The sequence below is a fragment of the Epinephelus lanceolatus genome, chromosome 9 (assembly GCF_041903045.1).
Source record: "Epinephelus lanceolatus isolate andai-2023 chromosome 9, ASM4190304v1, whole genome shotgun sequence".
In the NCBI taxonomy this organism is placed as follows: Eukaryota; Metazoa; Chordata; class Actinopteri; order Perciformes; family Serranidae; genus Epinephelus; species Epinephelus lanceolatus.
In genome coordinates this window covers 15,267,566-15,283,484 of record NC_135742.1, presented here as the reverse complement: position 1 = coordinate 15,283,484, position 15,919 = coordinate 15,267,566, and the positions used below count along the sequence as shown (strand labels likewise).

The 15,919-nt window shown below is 43.9% G+C and overlaps 1 protein-coding gene across 1 annotated transcript; it reads right to left on the bottom strand.

Annotated features, from left to right (window-relative positions):
- Window positions 1–1,583: 1,583 nt before the first annotated feature.
- hic2 (hypermethylated in cancer 2) lies at window positions 1,584–15,045 on the bottom strand. The gene is made up of 2 exons (XM_033618883.2): window positions 14,939–15,045; window positions 1,584–3,798 (listed from the first exon to the last, which is right to left on the bottom strand). Exon 2 carries the CDS (start codon window positions 3,730–3,732, stop codon window positions 2,005–2,007), a length of 1,728 nt encoding a protein of 575 aa, XP_033474774.1. The 5' UTR covers window positions 3,733–3,798; window positions 14,939–15,045; the 3' UTR covers window positions 1,584–2,004.
- Window positions 15,046–15,919: the final 874 nt, after the last annotated feature.

The window sequence follows — 15,919 nt, the reverse complement described above, 5'->3', positions numbered from 1 at the left end:
TGTCCAGTGCATCTCTGCTTCTCCCTTCTTGTTACAAGTTTTCACAAGTCTGGCTCCAAAAAAAAACAAACAAAAAAAAAAAAACTAACAAGCAACTTGAACTTCACATTAAAATTCTGATTATAATTCCTATATTTTTTTTTCTTTTTCTTTTTTTTTTTTTGGTCTGAACAGAACACATACAATGTCATCAAGTCCTGTTTTTAAAGTCAGGGAATATAAAGTGATAAGGACTCTGGATACAAACGAAAAAAAACCAAAAACATGTCCAGGGGAACACATTTTTCTTTTTTTTTTTTTTAACTTCACCATTTTGGTTAGGTGGTAAAGTTTACGTTATACCGGCCCACCAATCAGCACAAGCTTTTCTTTGCAAAAACCACAAGAACCTTCCTCGGTCTCAGAGTCATTGGCCAAAACTCCATCAAAAGAGTGGATTTCTTTATCTGGACTTAGTATATAATTCATAATTTGTTTTATACAGCAAAAAGAAATCAAAAAGTGAAATAATTTAGTATGCTATATATCTTAAGTACATCTTTTTTTTTTAAAAAAACTTTGGTTATGACCTTGTCTAGCAATGTTAGTTAGCTCTGTTCTCCTCAACATTCATAAGATCTTTGGAACACTATACATCTACACTAACTAACCACTATATTCTCCAGGCAGGAAGCTACAGTACACTTTGAGGTGGGCCGACACTGAGCAGGGCGCCTGAAAAAGCTATATTTGACAAGTAAAAACAACAGCTAAAAACAAAATTAATGTGTAAAATCTATGAGCATTAAAAACCTGTGTTGAGAGATGGGCAGGTTAAAGCATTAGGTGAAAAGTTACCATAATCTACACACTTTTTACAATTAATTACATAGGAACTTTCAACTAATCGACATAGAGTTCGTAAGAGTAATCAGAGGTAGCGAGGTCACAAGCCTATATAAATAGACTTTTCTTTTTTCTGAGGGGAGGAAAGCTATACAGACAAAAAAATAAAACGTACCCACCGAGCATGACGCTCAGTCTAAAACACCCTCTCCTTACCCCCTTTAAACTACCCCCACCCTCCCACCCACCCAAATCCCTCCCCTCCACAAGAAAAATCCCAAGACTTTCCAGTTTAAACATTCACTGAAACATTACAAGTTCTTTAAGTAAAACAAGTACCTCAAGAGGTTCATCTTTCACCCAGGACTCATTCCTGGGAGCACTAGCAGGCAAAACCGAAAACAATGATAATCCTCTCTATATTACTGTGGCCAGCTGCAGAGAGGACCTTTGAGTATTTGTGATCTGTAAAAACTAAAATCCAAATGTCATCCCACCATTTCTTTCAGGACTTTCAGTTAAAGCATGGAGATGGTCCCAAACCCAGTTACCCCTCCTCTTACATACAGATCCCCATCACCAACGTAACAAAGGATATAAAGCTGTCAGGTTAAAATCATCTTTTTGCTGAATTATTGCCAGTATTGTTTGCACGGGTTTTTGGTCAAAATAGCACTGGAGTAGAGAGGGGACTCTTGAGTTAATCAGTTTGAGGAACAATCTGAATGACTCAAAGACTCAATGCTCAAAAGGTAGAAGAGAGAAAGGCTGCTGAGGGGTATGAGGTGAGGGGGCTTGACTTTGTATCAGTACCCACATTCACATTTGACAGACTTGCAATGCAGACCAGAAGTCGTGCCACTCCACCATGGCTTTGTGACTTTGGAGAGAGACAGGAGTAATTGTCCCTCTAGAACTCCTGAGAGGTGAGCAGACGTCGCTTGATATAAATGATGACATGATCCTTGCATCAACAAGTTCCCACCGTCACCAAGAGCCCAATGTGGCTAACAGCTACATCATTCACTTAGCCAGGGCGTCGTAAACTGGAATACATGTGTAGAAACTGTGAGTGTCTGCATGTGAACGTGTACGTGTGCGTTTCTTTGCTGTCAAGATGGAAAAAGGTAGAGAAGCGTTTTTTTTTCTATTCCCAGAGTTCTTTGGCTTGATGCATTTCTAAGAGGGTGAGGTGTGCATTCTCAGGTGACTGATGAGGTTGCGCTGCTGGGTAAACTTCCCCCCGCATAGCTGGCATTCGTACGGCTTCTCCCCAGAGTGGACACGCATGTGCTCTGTCAGACGGTACTGGCGTGTGAAGCGCATGCCACACTCTTCACATGCAAACGGCTTGAGGCCGAGGTGGCTGCGCATGTGGCGCGTCATGGTGCCCCTCTGGGTGAACATTTTCCCACAGATGTTGCAGGGGAAAGGCCTGGTCAGCCAATGGCTCTTTTCGTGTTGTCTCAGCGTCGCCGGGTCTTTGTAGCTCTTACTGCAGACTGTACACTTGAACGGGCGCGCTTCAGAGCCAAAGTTGGAGGGACCCACAGGGGCAGAGAGGTCTTCTGCCTCCTCCTCATCTTCCTCTTTCACAAAGGTCCCTCCTTCCTCTTTGATGTAGAGCTCATCCTCATTGTGTGTCTCCACGTGAGCATTGAGCTGCTCTGAGCTGGGGAAGCCCTTACCACAGGGTATGCACACATAGAGGTTGTCTCCAAATGCTGGCTCAAAACCTTCCTGCCGGTACACGTAGTTGGCGCTGTGGTGTCCCCCTCCTGTTCCTCCGCCGCCTCCTGCACTCTCTCCGTCACTTTGCCCACTCTCATCAGTGTGGTCCTGGCCGTTCTCTCCTCCTTCTTCCTCATCTTTACACTGGAAGGACTGGTCAGAGGAACGGCCATCTTTAGGACCCACAATCACTCCGTTAACCAGGGGTCTGTCGTGATCTTCAGACTTCAACCCTGACGCCTCTTTCTTAGGCCATTCGTTCTTACGAGCACCCTGCCGAGTTTTCTTCTGGGGTGGAGGGCCGTCAGGCTGGTTTTGGGTTTCATCTGAGGCTTTAGAGGAGGAGTTGAGCTCCATGCTCTCTGAGCCACAGTTGTCTACACCTGGTAGGGTGGTAGAGGAGTCATCCAGTGAGGCACTGTTGGTTGTGGATACTGAGGCAGATTGAGGGGATTCTTGGGAGTTGCTGTGTGGGCTGAGGGCATCAGTGGCTGTGCCCGCAGAGGGAGGGCTCTTCTTGGACAGATCTAGTCCATGGTCTGGCTCCCCAGCACTGCCTCCACTGCTGAGGTTACCGTTACTGCTGCCATTCCCCCCATTGCCATTCCTCGCAGAGCTGCCAACAAACATTTCGTCGTCTGAGAACTTGTCCCGAAGGCCTTCATCTGGCTGTGGCTGGTCGGCATCGGAGGGGGTCGGAGGATAGTGGTTGTTGGGGCCAGCAGGGGTAGAAGAGGAAAGGCGCTGGTTGTTGAGGCGTAAGCGGCTGAGGGGACCTGGAGTGGAGGGTTTACCTGGCAGGGGTTTCCCACCACTGCGCTTGAGCTTCTTTCTGCACAGAGCAGCGAGGTCATGGAGCTGGAGGTAGCTGGCTGCGGTTAAGAGGGCACTGAAGTTCTGCTCACTGCTCTGGTCCAACGAGGACAGGAGCTTCCCAGTGTAGATGAAGTCCAGAACTTGTCTGAATACAGAGGGGTTAACCATCTCTGTGTCGAGGTTAATGAGGTTATCGTGGAGGACCAAAGACTTGAAGTAGATGCTGCTTGCTGCCAGGATGTTCTTGTGGGCACGGAAGAGTGCATTCTCCACCACGATGATAACATCACACAGGAAGCCCTTGGCTCTCTGCTGGTTGAGTTGCAGCAGCAGTTGTTTGGCATGATTTGGCAGTTCCATTTCCACCTTCCTTCTTTCTTTCTCTCTCTCTCTCTCTCTCTCTTCCTACACGAGCACCACCTAAAGCTGAAAGAAAAAAAATGAAAAAAAGTGGTCAGTTTTACATTGTAGGGCACAAAGGAAATCTGCACACATAGGCTCCAGACAAAGTTTATTTCGCTTTGCAAGGCAAAGTTTCGACAAAATGTTCCTCAGGCCCTTCTTCTAGTTTTACATTATAGATATGAAGAAAAATTAGACTGATACCATGATAAATGACACGTTATTCAATACAGTGTGTAAGCCAGAGTAAAGAAATGAAAGGGGAGCAGTGGTCTTTAACAGAGGGCAATAAATGTTTCCACACTTGAGTTGGCAATGAAAAAAAGCCCAAAAATGTTGACCAAGCAATGTGTTGTACAAGCTCGTTGTACTGACAGAGCTTGAATTGTTCAAAAGCAGGACATTTCTGCACAAGCTTGGTTTATTGCAGCCTTCAGTGAAATTAAAATTTAATACAAGTCGGGAAAAAAAGCTGACAGCTACAGTGCTTGCAAGTCTGACACATCTAACAATGAAACTGCATGTGTTATGACTCCCACAGTGAGTACATCAATCTAAGCTCTTAGCTCTCACAGGGAAATTAGCACACTTTTAGCACAGCGTGCCACATAATCACATGGCAGCTTAGAAACTGGAACCCTTCCCTTCCTCTCACCTTCCTCTTTATACAAATTGCAACCCTACATGGATCAAGTTCTGATACACTTTGCCACTGTTCTGGCACAAAAGCCAACGGGGCGGAGAAGAAGAAAGGGTAAAGTAACTACTTTTCTAAGGAGCCTCCCCTCAGCTTCTCTTCCCTATCTCCATGGAGTAACTCTAGTTTCGGTGGGGTGCCCTCTTTGGAAACTCGGCTCACTCTAGCCTCCATTAGGTCATGGTAATGTCAGCCCTGCCCCATTGTCTGGGGGTGGGGGTCGGTGCCACAGCAAGGCCGGGGGGAGGGATTAGGTGACACCTGAGCAGGTAAAACTACACAGGAGCTAGGGCAGAGAAGGGAGGGGGAGGGAGGGTGTGGCTCAAAGACAAGGACAGCAACACTTGATCCTCCAGAGAGGCCCTCATTTATGGAAATGGGACAGATGAATCTCATTCACTGTTTAACTACATAGTGATGACCTGTTCTGCTCAACAGTGCTCTACTTTCAGCCTGCCATTCAAAATATTTTGTTTAAGTAATTTACTGGAATAGATGCAAGAGCCTCTAAACAGCTTGGGTTTAACATAACAGTAGTAGTGTGCTTTAGTTGAAGCGGCAGGGCCTGTCCGTGACTCATGTTTGACATGTTCTTAAAGCCCTGGGCATCCTGTGAAAGTGAACATATATCTTTAATGCCCCTGATCAGAGCAGGGTATACCGTATTACAGGAGATTACACGGTAATACAGAGAAATGCTTAATTCAAGCCGTAAATATATGTGAAAACGCGCCATTTCAACCCAGTGCCAACTCAGAGATTTACTGAAAATCATGTTTCGTAATACGCTGCAGGAAAGAAGGCAGGAATTCCTACACTCAGCTGGAGCGACAGAAGCGCCAAACGTGAGTTCAAAGACACATGACGAACTCTCAAAACCTCAAATGGAATAATTCATGTGAGGGCTGGCATTCACAAACATGCATTAAGCCAAAGCTCATTCTAAAGTCACAGAGCAGAGGGCAGTTGGTACAGCCTGTTTCCCTTTTTGAATACTTTCAGATGTATATTAACAAAGAACAACTGCATACAAATGTAGTTCACCACAAATTTTGCTTCACCTGTTCCCTTATGGGTCCTGTGTGTAGGATTTAAAGGGATATAGTGGCATATTGAATATAATAAGTATGTTTTCTTCAGTGAATAAACATCTGAAAATAAAAATCATTGTGTTTTTGTTACCTTAGAATACGATCTATTATATTTTAATAGGGAGCAGGTCCTCCTCTACAGAGATCACCATGTTACACCACAATGGTTCTACAGTAGCCCAGAACAAACAAACCAAAAACTAGATCCAGATAGGGCCATTCACATTTTCGTATACGGCCCCATTTTTCATTTTTTAACTTGAAACTGCTTTATTCAGTGTTCTTACTGGTTTAAATCACTGGGTCTGTTTATTTTGGAGAGGAAGAGACCTCTGTGGACAGTTCAGGCCTGTAAAAGATTTCCTGCATGTCTGGATCATAAATAAGATGAGCACACATTTAGTTATCAGAAAAACTGGTGAGCAAACATTAGCAGGTGCTGTGCTAGCGGCCCGTCTACGACGTGCTAAACAGCATAGGATAAATACTGATTGGTAATGTGAAACTGCTTTATTTGGTGTTTCTATTGGTTTTAATCACCTGGTCCATTTGTTTTGGAGAGGAGGCAACCTCTGCAGATAATTTGGCTCCCGGTAAAAACCTCCTGAACAATGAACGTTGAAGAAATTCAAACAAGGAGAAAATACAGTGGGATGCAATCTGCAGTCCTCACTGCTAGATGCCACTAAATCTACCTAAATGCTACACATGTTTTAGTTGCTTTCTCAAGGAAACTGACATTCCCAGCACAATAATGACATGCTGCATCAAACCATTCTTCAACAAAGCCTTGAATAATCTGTCAAGGCCGGACAGTTAACATCTATAATCACTGCACAGACTCTGTTGACAGAATAACTCACATAAAAACCTCAAACTGCCACTAAAGAGGTTGAAAAGACTGACAGGAAATTCGTTAAGTCTGTATGGTGGGGACAACACAGTGCCACAAAAATAATCGAACATCATACAAGAACAAAAACAAGGCGAAAACTATAAACCGGAGATGGCTGGCTGGTGCATCAAAGCCGACTCTGTTGGAACAGTTAGGCTGGCTGATACAATCAGCTGGAGTGATCATTACTCCCAGGTCCAGGCCCGGGCTTGCCTCCTCTGCTTTGACACTTCTACTCTTGGTCTTCTTCCCCTCCCCCGTCTTCCCTCTGCTCCTCTCCTCCTTTCTCTCTATCCTCCCACCCTCACCAGCCTCTCACCGGGCACGCAGATACATCCCAGGAACAGTTCGCTGTCCCCAACGTGAATTACAATGAGCTATTCTGGAATACATAACCCAGATCTGCAGTTAATCGCAGAATGTGCGACTGGGGTGTGCAGCACTCAACCCTGCAGGCGGTAATGGAGAAGAGGGCTGCGAGGGAAAGAAGGGCCTCTGCTATGATGCCAGCCAGGAAGCCATATATCAGTCAAGTCTCTCTCTTAACATACACACGCACCTCTGCAGGCTTTATGGGGGGGATTCAAGAGGCTTTTCCAGCAGGCCAACATAAAAAGGGGGCTGGACTCGGAGTAGAGAAGCCAGCTCAGGAGAAAAAAAAAAAAAGAGAGAGCCCTCCCCCACCCCCTCCTCTTCTCATCCCTCGTTCTCTCTCTCTCTCCTCCCCCCATCACCCACACGGCTACCCTCTCCCCCGGCCCCTCCAGTGCTGTGCTGTGCCGGCTGGATTCCAGGGAGCTGCTAATGGATTATGGCTGATCTATATGCAGCTAGGGTGGGACACGTGTAGGCCCAGCTCCCCTTCCAATGGTGCTGCCCAGGAAAGCACGCTTAATACCACAGAGAGACAGATAGGCCTGCACCATCATGGCAGCTCCAACTCTGAGTGCATGCCACCCTGTGCTGTCTGTAGATACATTTCTAAAACCATATCCAGGCTGTTAGAGCATCACAGACTCACAGTTATGGTGTTAAGTCAGGGATGGATGACCCATTAGAAAGACGACCCAACTGGGACAGTTGCAGCGATGTTTCCAGTATGCACGATGACTAGTTCATATGTATAATGTTACGCAGTTGGCGAGCAGCATTTCCTGCACAGTGGGATCCCTGTATTTTTAAGCCCTCTGCAAGGGCTGGCAGGGAGGTTGGGAGATGGCAAGATAGCCGATCAGGAGGCAGCGAGAAACAATACATGCCCTGACCGAATATGGCACCACATACCAACCATGACAGCCCTGCGTTTGGACTGCAGACCAGGGTAGATGTTGCCCTTCAAGCACAGGCACAGGATCAGCTTACCTTGCCTGCAGTGTTAACCTTTTCAAAAAGTGACTGTGGCTTAATGACAGAGGGGGAAACACAGCACCCTACTGCTTAGCCTCAACCTTGACTTGTTACAGAAGCCTGCTGATGTGGAGATGAGCAGACAGGGATGTTTACACAGACTTGACAGACACAATCAGGATAACATATCCGTGTGTTGGTTGACAAGGGACTGAAAACTAGAATGCACCAAAGTGCCTCCAGCAGTGAATTAACATGAGTCTTTTTTACATTAAACTGGTTACACCAGCGATCTGGATGATCTCGATTTACTTTATTTACCGCTGACTGTCATTGCATCCTTTTTCCCCCCCAAGGAGTTTATGGATTAAACAGCGAGCTAGTAAACCTTTCAGAGTCTGTGTTCATGCAGCGGCAGTGACTGAGAGAGCAGTGGGCTGTGGCACTAATCTCCTGAACAGAGGGTAGAGAGCCAGGAGAGAGGGCAGAGGTGAGGCAAAGTCCTGTGGCGCAATAACAAAACACACCCTACTACTGTGAAAGGTCATCTGCTAAATAACCAATAGAAAACAAGACTTGAGTGGGATTTTAAAAACATATTCAACCTCTAGGCTTCTCATTCACAGCGATTTCTTTGAACAATATACAGCAATGACTTTGCAGATGGTCACATTGTGCAGAGGATGGACAGAAGAAGACGGATGTGCAGGCAAAAGACTGTTTGAAGCAGATGGAAAGTGAGCCAATCCTGTACACGAGCAAAAGGCCTCGCTGAGTGCACGCACTCACAGAGACAGTGCGCTAACCACATGCACTCAATACACACACAAATACACACACACCCAGAGAGTATGCTGGTGGGCAGAGGGAGTGGGGGAGGGGCTAGGGGGATGGTACAAAGCCAGTTTGAAATACAAACACCGAGCAACCACCTCTGAGCCATTTCAACATGGCTGACAGTGCTGTGTGGGTAAGGTTGATCCATGCAGGACTCCTGAGTGCTGCAATTATCTGAGTTTCAGTTCTCTCATGACAGAAAGGATGGCTCATGACACAATGAGGAGATTAAACAGAGCAGCGGTGCTTTTCGGCTACGGGCTCAACATGTTCCCTTACACCTGCTTAATATCTGCTGCATCACAGGGAAAAAAACATGAACCAGTCTCTGATGATTTGGTCACGATTTCAGTTTTCAGAAAAATGTGGGAAACTCTGGTCCACAGTTTAATGTGTTTAACTGCACAAAAAAATATGGGCGCAAATTAGGTAAAGGCAGGAAAAAGGAGAATGCATTTATATGTACCAAAGTAACCTGGTGACTGTAAAACCTGCAGTTACACCCAGCAAACCCACCAGTTATATTTCTTAATATCGTCATATATAAAGTGTTTTAGTGATGGACACTTGGAGCATTTGGTTTAAGCAGGCAGTGCATGATGTGTGTATGTTTTACAAATATTCCACTGCTCAACCCTGTTTGGAGTTTGGATCAGTTACATGCACTTGTAAGAGTAATGTCTCTTCTTTTCATCCTGCCACACTGCTGCCACAGCGATACTTTCCCTCTCTTAAGTCTTTGTCATGCACATGCGCATAAGTAAAAACCCCCATAGAAACCTGTTAAAGTTTAGACGTGGCAAAGAAATCAAGTTTGAGCTGAAACCTAAAGCAACCTCATGGGCTTCTGCATTGAAATTCTACACAAGCCATACAGCCTTGTATTGAATTCTCCAAGACAGATACAGTGATGTATGTAGTGCAGTGCTGTGGTGCCATGGAGAGCAGAATATTCAGGGTTATGTTCCAACCAGTGTGACTACAGAGGGTGAAATAAAAAGTGAAATCCCCAGCTGTGGCCTTTCCTTGGAATAAAAACCAGCCTCTACTTGCGTCTCCATGGCAAATGGTTGAATAGCTCTGATGCAGAGCATCTGCTGGAATTCTGGACACTGATCCAATTCTGGTTATAATCTCTTCAGAAAAGCTGCAGGGGAGACGTCCTGCTGTACAAAAGCTCAAAAACATCGAGACAATAAGTAAAGCCTGACCTGTCTTGTCTCAGAGACATGAATTTCTGCAGAATGGTTGGATACAACTGCTGGTGAACAGGTGAATGACCCCAGTGCTGCCTGACTGAGGGGGGAAGTACATGAAATACAGTATCCCTACCGCAGCCAGGACAGAACCCTTCCAATTAAGACTCATTTTCTTTCAGGCAGTTCAGCCATGTTACAGACAAACAAGTCCTGCCCAGGGTGCAGTGGAATGAAAGGAGCCCCGTCCATTTCATCACAGGAGGGGGCCAAAGGTTGCTGCCTACCCCATATGGACCGGTGCTGTGCAGCAAGGGAAGAAAAGCCAAGACTCTCTCACACACACACGAATCATCTTACATGTCCACAACACAAGCTGTAATCAAAGCCATGGGTTCCTTTCTGAGTGAATTCATGCAGTTTTCTAAAGAAAAATGGCTGTCCAAATAACAGCTTTTGCATTTCAGCCTTTCCTTGCAGCGGGGCATTAAACCCAGAAAAAAGGAGAAACTTTTTCTGACAATGTCCCTCATATTTTAAAGCAGGCACTTAAGGTTTAACATTTTTTTCTACATCCCAACAGCTCACCAAAGAATTTCGTCAGAGGTGTGCATGTAATACTAGATGCTAAAGCCACAGCCAAGTCTTGAGGGAGTAACAGGTATACAAGCATATGCTCTCATGTGTGCAAAAAGAGCATTCACAAACCCCCCATTACATGTATTGTTGTGATGGATGCAGTTGCCTAACCTGTGGTAAACTCCCATTTAAATCAATCCAGCTTTATTTATCAGCATGGGACAATATAGTGCCAGAATTAAATAAGTAAATACAAAAACAGGCTGGACAGGGCAGAATGCCAGATTTAAGGGTGGCTACAGGTATGTGAGCATCTGCAGACAGAGATCAGCAGCCGTGTGCATAATCAATGCAAAATAAAAGTTCTGAAGATTAAAGGCATAGTGTGTCAGGAGATTTTACATTATAACTGTTAATTAATTTGCAAAAGTGTCTACAAGCATGTTTTCACTTGGATATAATGAGTTACTGCGTAGATATTGGTAAAAACGGCAAATGTAATCAATTTAAATTACATGTCTAACATAATTTAATTGTGCACAAGGTAGGTCCGAATACTTTCCTTAGCAGCTGCACCTGACAAGAACCAGGAAGCAGCAATTACACAGACTGAACTCATTGCACAAGCAAAGCCTTCCTCATTTAATACATTCTGATTTAGCTCCCAGCAATTTGAGGTAACATATAATTAATAAATCTAGTATCAAACTTTGTTTCAACATACAGATTACATATTTGCTCTTTAGTTAAATCACTACCTGAAGGTGTGTTCATTTGATTAAAAGAAATAATATGATTATATTAAGATTATATGGGAGATTTGTTTGACTCTAAGATTAACAAATCCAGATATTTAATCAGAAGAAACGTCTAACTCAACTGTACTCGGGCCATTTTGAGAAACTCTAAAGAGCTACTACTCTCTCTGTGCCATGAGTTTACAAATGTGTGTATCTAACAATCTCTGTCTTCATGCTGTATTGTATTTTATGGCTCAGTTGCTGTATCCAAACCCAAAACAATGCCTGGAGTAATTAAATAAAGAGAGAAACAAACACGGAGACATTCACTAAGGCTACCAGCAACACTGGTGGGCAGTTGGCACTCAAACCAACTGTAGCCAACTGTGAAATGCAAATCCAAAAGTGAAGTAATCAACTTCTTCCCTAACAAGTGAACATAATGGTATGATAAAGTGACCTCTGTCTTGAGAGAATGAACTTTGCTGATGAGATAACCACCCCCCCCCCCCCACCCCCCCCGAAAAAAGCAGCAGACCCACATGACCTGTGGGCCTAATGCTTGGGCTGAGGACAGAGGGCATGTTGGGTAAGGAGAGATCCTGTATGGTCCAAGGTTTTACAGAGCTGCCACCCCCTCCTCCTCCTTCTCCAGCCTTTAAACACTGCATAACCTTCTGGCTATCAGCACTACATTCCACAGCCTGTTTCTTCTTCTTTAAGAACAACAACAACCCTGCCCTGAGGTGCTTGCGCCACTGCACAAACCAAACTGCCCTCGAACAGGCAGCGCACAGCAGAACAGAACAGACGGATACGTAGAGATACGACAGCCAAGCACAATCTATAAGTCCTCGCCTAGCATGTCAGCAGAACATATAGCCTAAGTAGCCTTACTGCATTGTGCTGCCCACACACGCCACTGTAAGCCACAGTCACAATCTACACAGGGTACATGTGTGTGTGTATTAAAATGGGAAGGGACAAGTAGGGTGAAGCAAGACCAACCAGCCGATCATGAGGCACACACAGGCCTCAAATTACCCTGCAGGCCCCCCTTTGTAGTCCACAGTAATCAATGAAACTAGTCACACTGATCAGTTGACGTGACTTGGTCATTTTTATGGCCTGTATTAACTTGTTCTATAGTTTTTACTAGATGTAGCTACCTATAATGTAAATTTGACCACAGCTACAGTAGGCATACGGCTAGACTGGGTAGGTACTTCTTTGCCGAAGAGCCTACATAAAACATTTTCAGTGCAATATACTTGATCACTTCTCTTCAAAATACAGCACACTATTTCATTTCATAATTTCTGGATACCTGCAGCAGTATGGCTGCCACTAATGATTATTTTCACTGTTGATTAATCTGAAGATTATTTTCTCGATTAATCGATTGGTTGTTTGGTCTATAAAATGTTTTTTTAAAAAAAAGGTGAAAAATGTTTATCAGTGTTTCCCAAAGCCTGAAATGACATCCTCAAAAGGTTTTGTTTTGACCACAACCCAAATATATTCAGTTTACTGTCACAGAGAAGTAAAGAAACAAGAAAATATTCACATGAAATAAGCTGTAACCTGAGAATTTTTTACTTTTTTTAATTCCTTAAACAAATTAACTGATTATAAAATAGTTTTATCGATTTAGTGTTGCAGCTCTATACTTGCATACGTTTATAAGAACCACTGTCTTTAGAATAATGGGATCACATGAACTAAACACTGTCAGCCTTTAAAGCTTATTGCTGTTACAGATGCAGCACTGTCATCATCAAACGCCTCAGGCACTACAGCCAGGAGCCCTTTCCAGCTCTACAAGCCTCACCAAATTAGATTATGTATATAAAATATAAAATTAAAGCACACAATCTCTGTGGCTTGGCGAGATGAGTCAAAAATACATTATCACGGCATTATTGAGAAGCACAATTCAGCTAAGTGTTGGCTGAATTTTAAGCTGACAGGCAGAGCAACTGCTCACTTTAACTGCACTTCTAGGTGGGTGTAACCAACCAAAATGTAGTCCTATAATCTTCATATTATAGGCTTCAGCACCATGCAACCCTGAACAGGATAATAGGGTGTGAAAAAAGATGTATTTATCTTCATATTGCCCTAAAAGTTGTGACAAAACTTAAAAAGGGAGTTTCATCCGACAACTGCGTTCGGCCTGCGGAATAAACACAGTTCACTTTGTGTGATTAAGCTACAGGCAAGACGATGCAAAACCATATTGACATGCATGACAAGATCAAGAACAGAAAAAAACTTTGCGGCTAACCGACTTCAAACTCATATTTTTAGATGAGCAGAAAAGATAAAGGACAAGTGAGGGCCTCTGGCTTACTCAAGCATCAAGAGTGAGACTTTTAAAACTGGCAAAATTACTTATAGAGAACTTAGCATTGTTATACTTTCACACAAACCTACATCAGTTCCATTAAGCCTAAAGTAAAACAGAAGTATCTTATCATCAGAGGTGCAGCATGTGTGCCATTGGTTGAAACTAAGCAAAGTAAAACAGCCCACAGTGGAAATGTACTTACAGAACAAAACACTTGGTTACACAAAAACAGCAGCCAGTTAAGGGAACCCACATTGCTCACATTCCTGTGCCTTATTATCTGCATGCCCCTTGGTACTTTAACACAACTAATCACCTGAGAACCCAGGCTGCCTTCGCACCTGAGCACATTGTTTTATTAGCAAGTGATTTGTTGTTGTTGCACTGACTCAGAATTTAATAAAACAAATATTCAACTTACTGATGTTGCTTTTATTGTTGTTGCTGCTTTTATCAGAATAATAACTAACACCCGGAAATCAATACCACGCAACACTGTTTCAATGGAGCAGTTTTGGGTCACTATATGTAACATTACACCCACACTGTAGCCGATCACAAAGATGGTCGATGTATAGCAGTAGCCCACCTATAGGCTATGGAGACACACAATCCCCTTCATCGACAGAATTTAAACCTGAAAGTAATCCGTCTCTACATTGTAACGAGTATACATGCAAGTCAATCCCGTTAAACCATTTTTTAATTAGCCGTGACTAAGACCACGGTGGCTTAACCTACATATAAACAATGCAGGTTACACTACAGGTACCGGCTGTAACATCTATATGATTGTCAGGATGATTGCGCAAAATACGGTGCGTAAAATACGCTGAATTAGTCTCGTGTTGTGCAAATTTGACAAAAAGGAAAGTCGGTGTTTTGGTTACATGAGAGAGATCGATTTAAATGAACCCTTCATCTCATTACAGTTCATTTAGGAAAACGATTCATTGAACATATTGGATGATAAAAGCGGATAAAACGCGGTAAAGTGTGGAAACATTTCTGCGAAGTGCAGCAACGAGCCGTTTGTGGATCCTTTCTGTCGCCTAATGGGCTTTGCCAGCCTGGTGAATATTTGGTACACACTCGTCCCGCGGGGGCATCTCTCACAAGCCCACGACGCCAAAATAAACGCCACAAATATTTGCAAATCATTTATTTTGCGGTTTCGAGCAGCAGCCGCGATAAGCTCGAGCAAATAATGTGGGATTTCTCGGCTTGCCAAGCAGGTTGGTAGAGCCAGAATAGGCACCAGCGGAGCCCCTTTTTGTTGGCACGCCGTGGAAAAAAACACCACCGTAACACCGAAAACCCTTATGATCCTTGCAGCAGCTGCGAGAAAAACCATCCGATCCAAACAGACGCGAAAGCGGCCCCGTTGCGCGTTTACAATCCACCACAAAGAGAAATAATTTCTTTTAAATACCTTATTACATCGGTAGGATCGTTCTCAAGCGTTCTTTACCATCCTCTTGCTCATCTCACAGCCTTCGGGACGCCATGTTGCAAGCTTATGACGTTAGGCTTCCTCACCCCTGACCCACATTTGAATAGAAACCAGCCCAGAGTGCAGCAGAGAAAACACCCAACTGTGGGAGGGTTTGGCCACTTTCTCAGCCCAGGACCCCTGGCAACTTTACCTGCAAGATGGCAGGGAGAGAGAAAGACAGAGGGAGGGATATGTACACACTGTGGTTTAGGCCTTCTTCTCCCAGCAGCAGCAGCAGTAGCAGCTCGGCTCAGCCATGGTCCTATACTGCTGAATGCAGGTCCACGCTGCAAAAAATGTCTCGCTTAGGAAGTCATTTTTACGTATTGATAAGACCTGCTTCTCTTATTTAAAAAGAATAATGAAACAAAACATATATTTTATGAGAGGGTGTGAGCGAAACCAGCACGTTTCGGGTGCAGTTTCACCGAGATGCATTAAAACTATCAGTTTGAAACAAAGTGGTAACCTTCTTTTTCATGATAGAAAATGCTTTAATCAAGTTTGTGCGGCAGGAAAATAAAAGTATCCTGTTTGCTATCACTGGGTTTAAATATAAAAAGATCGTTGCATGGATGCAGGATACGTTATGTGACATTTTTTGCAGTGTAGACTATGTTTCTCTGCAACCTCAAGAGTCTTCTCTTGTAGACATGCAGTTTAATTATGCAATGTATTTAATGCGCCTATTTTAAATCACCAGAGGAAACTGCATCAACACTGTTTATCCTGGAACCAGTTTATCAGATGGATTGAAACTATTAACCGCCATTTGACGCTTCGATCCAAAGCCATACCACAGCCCAGGATGATTGATGACCAGATGATTTACAGGTATCAGTAGAGAGAAAGAGAGAGGGAGCCGGTTATGGTTCAAAAATTGGGCACCAGATGTGCAGGAGTGTGACGATCTGTTGG

Coding starts and splice junctions, on each gene's coding strand:
- hic2 (XM_033618883.2), bottom strand. CDS start 3,732: ATGGAACTGCCAAATCATGCCAAACAACTGCTGCTGCAACTCAACCAG.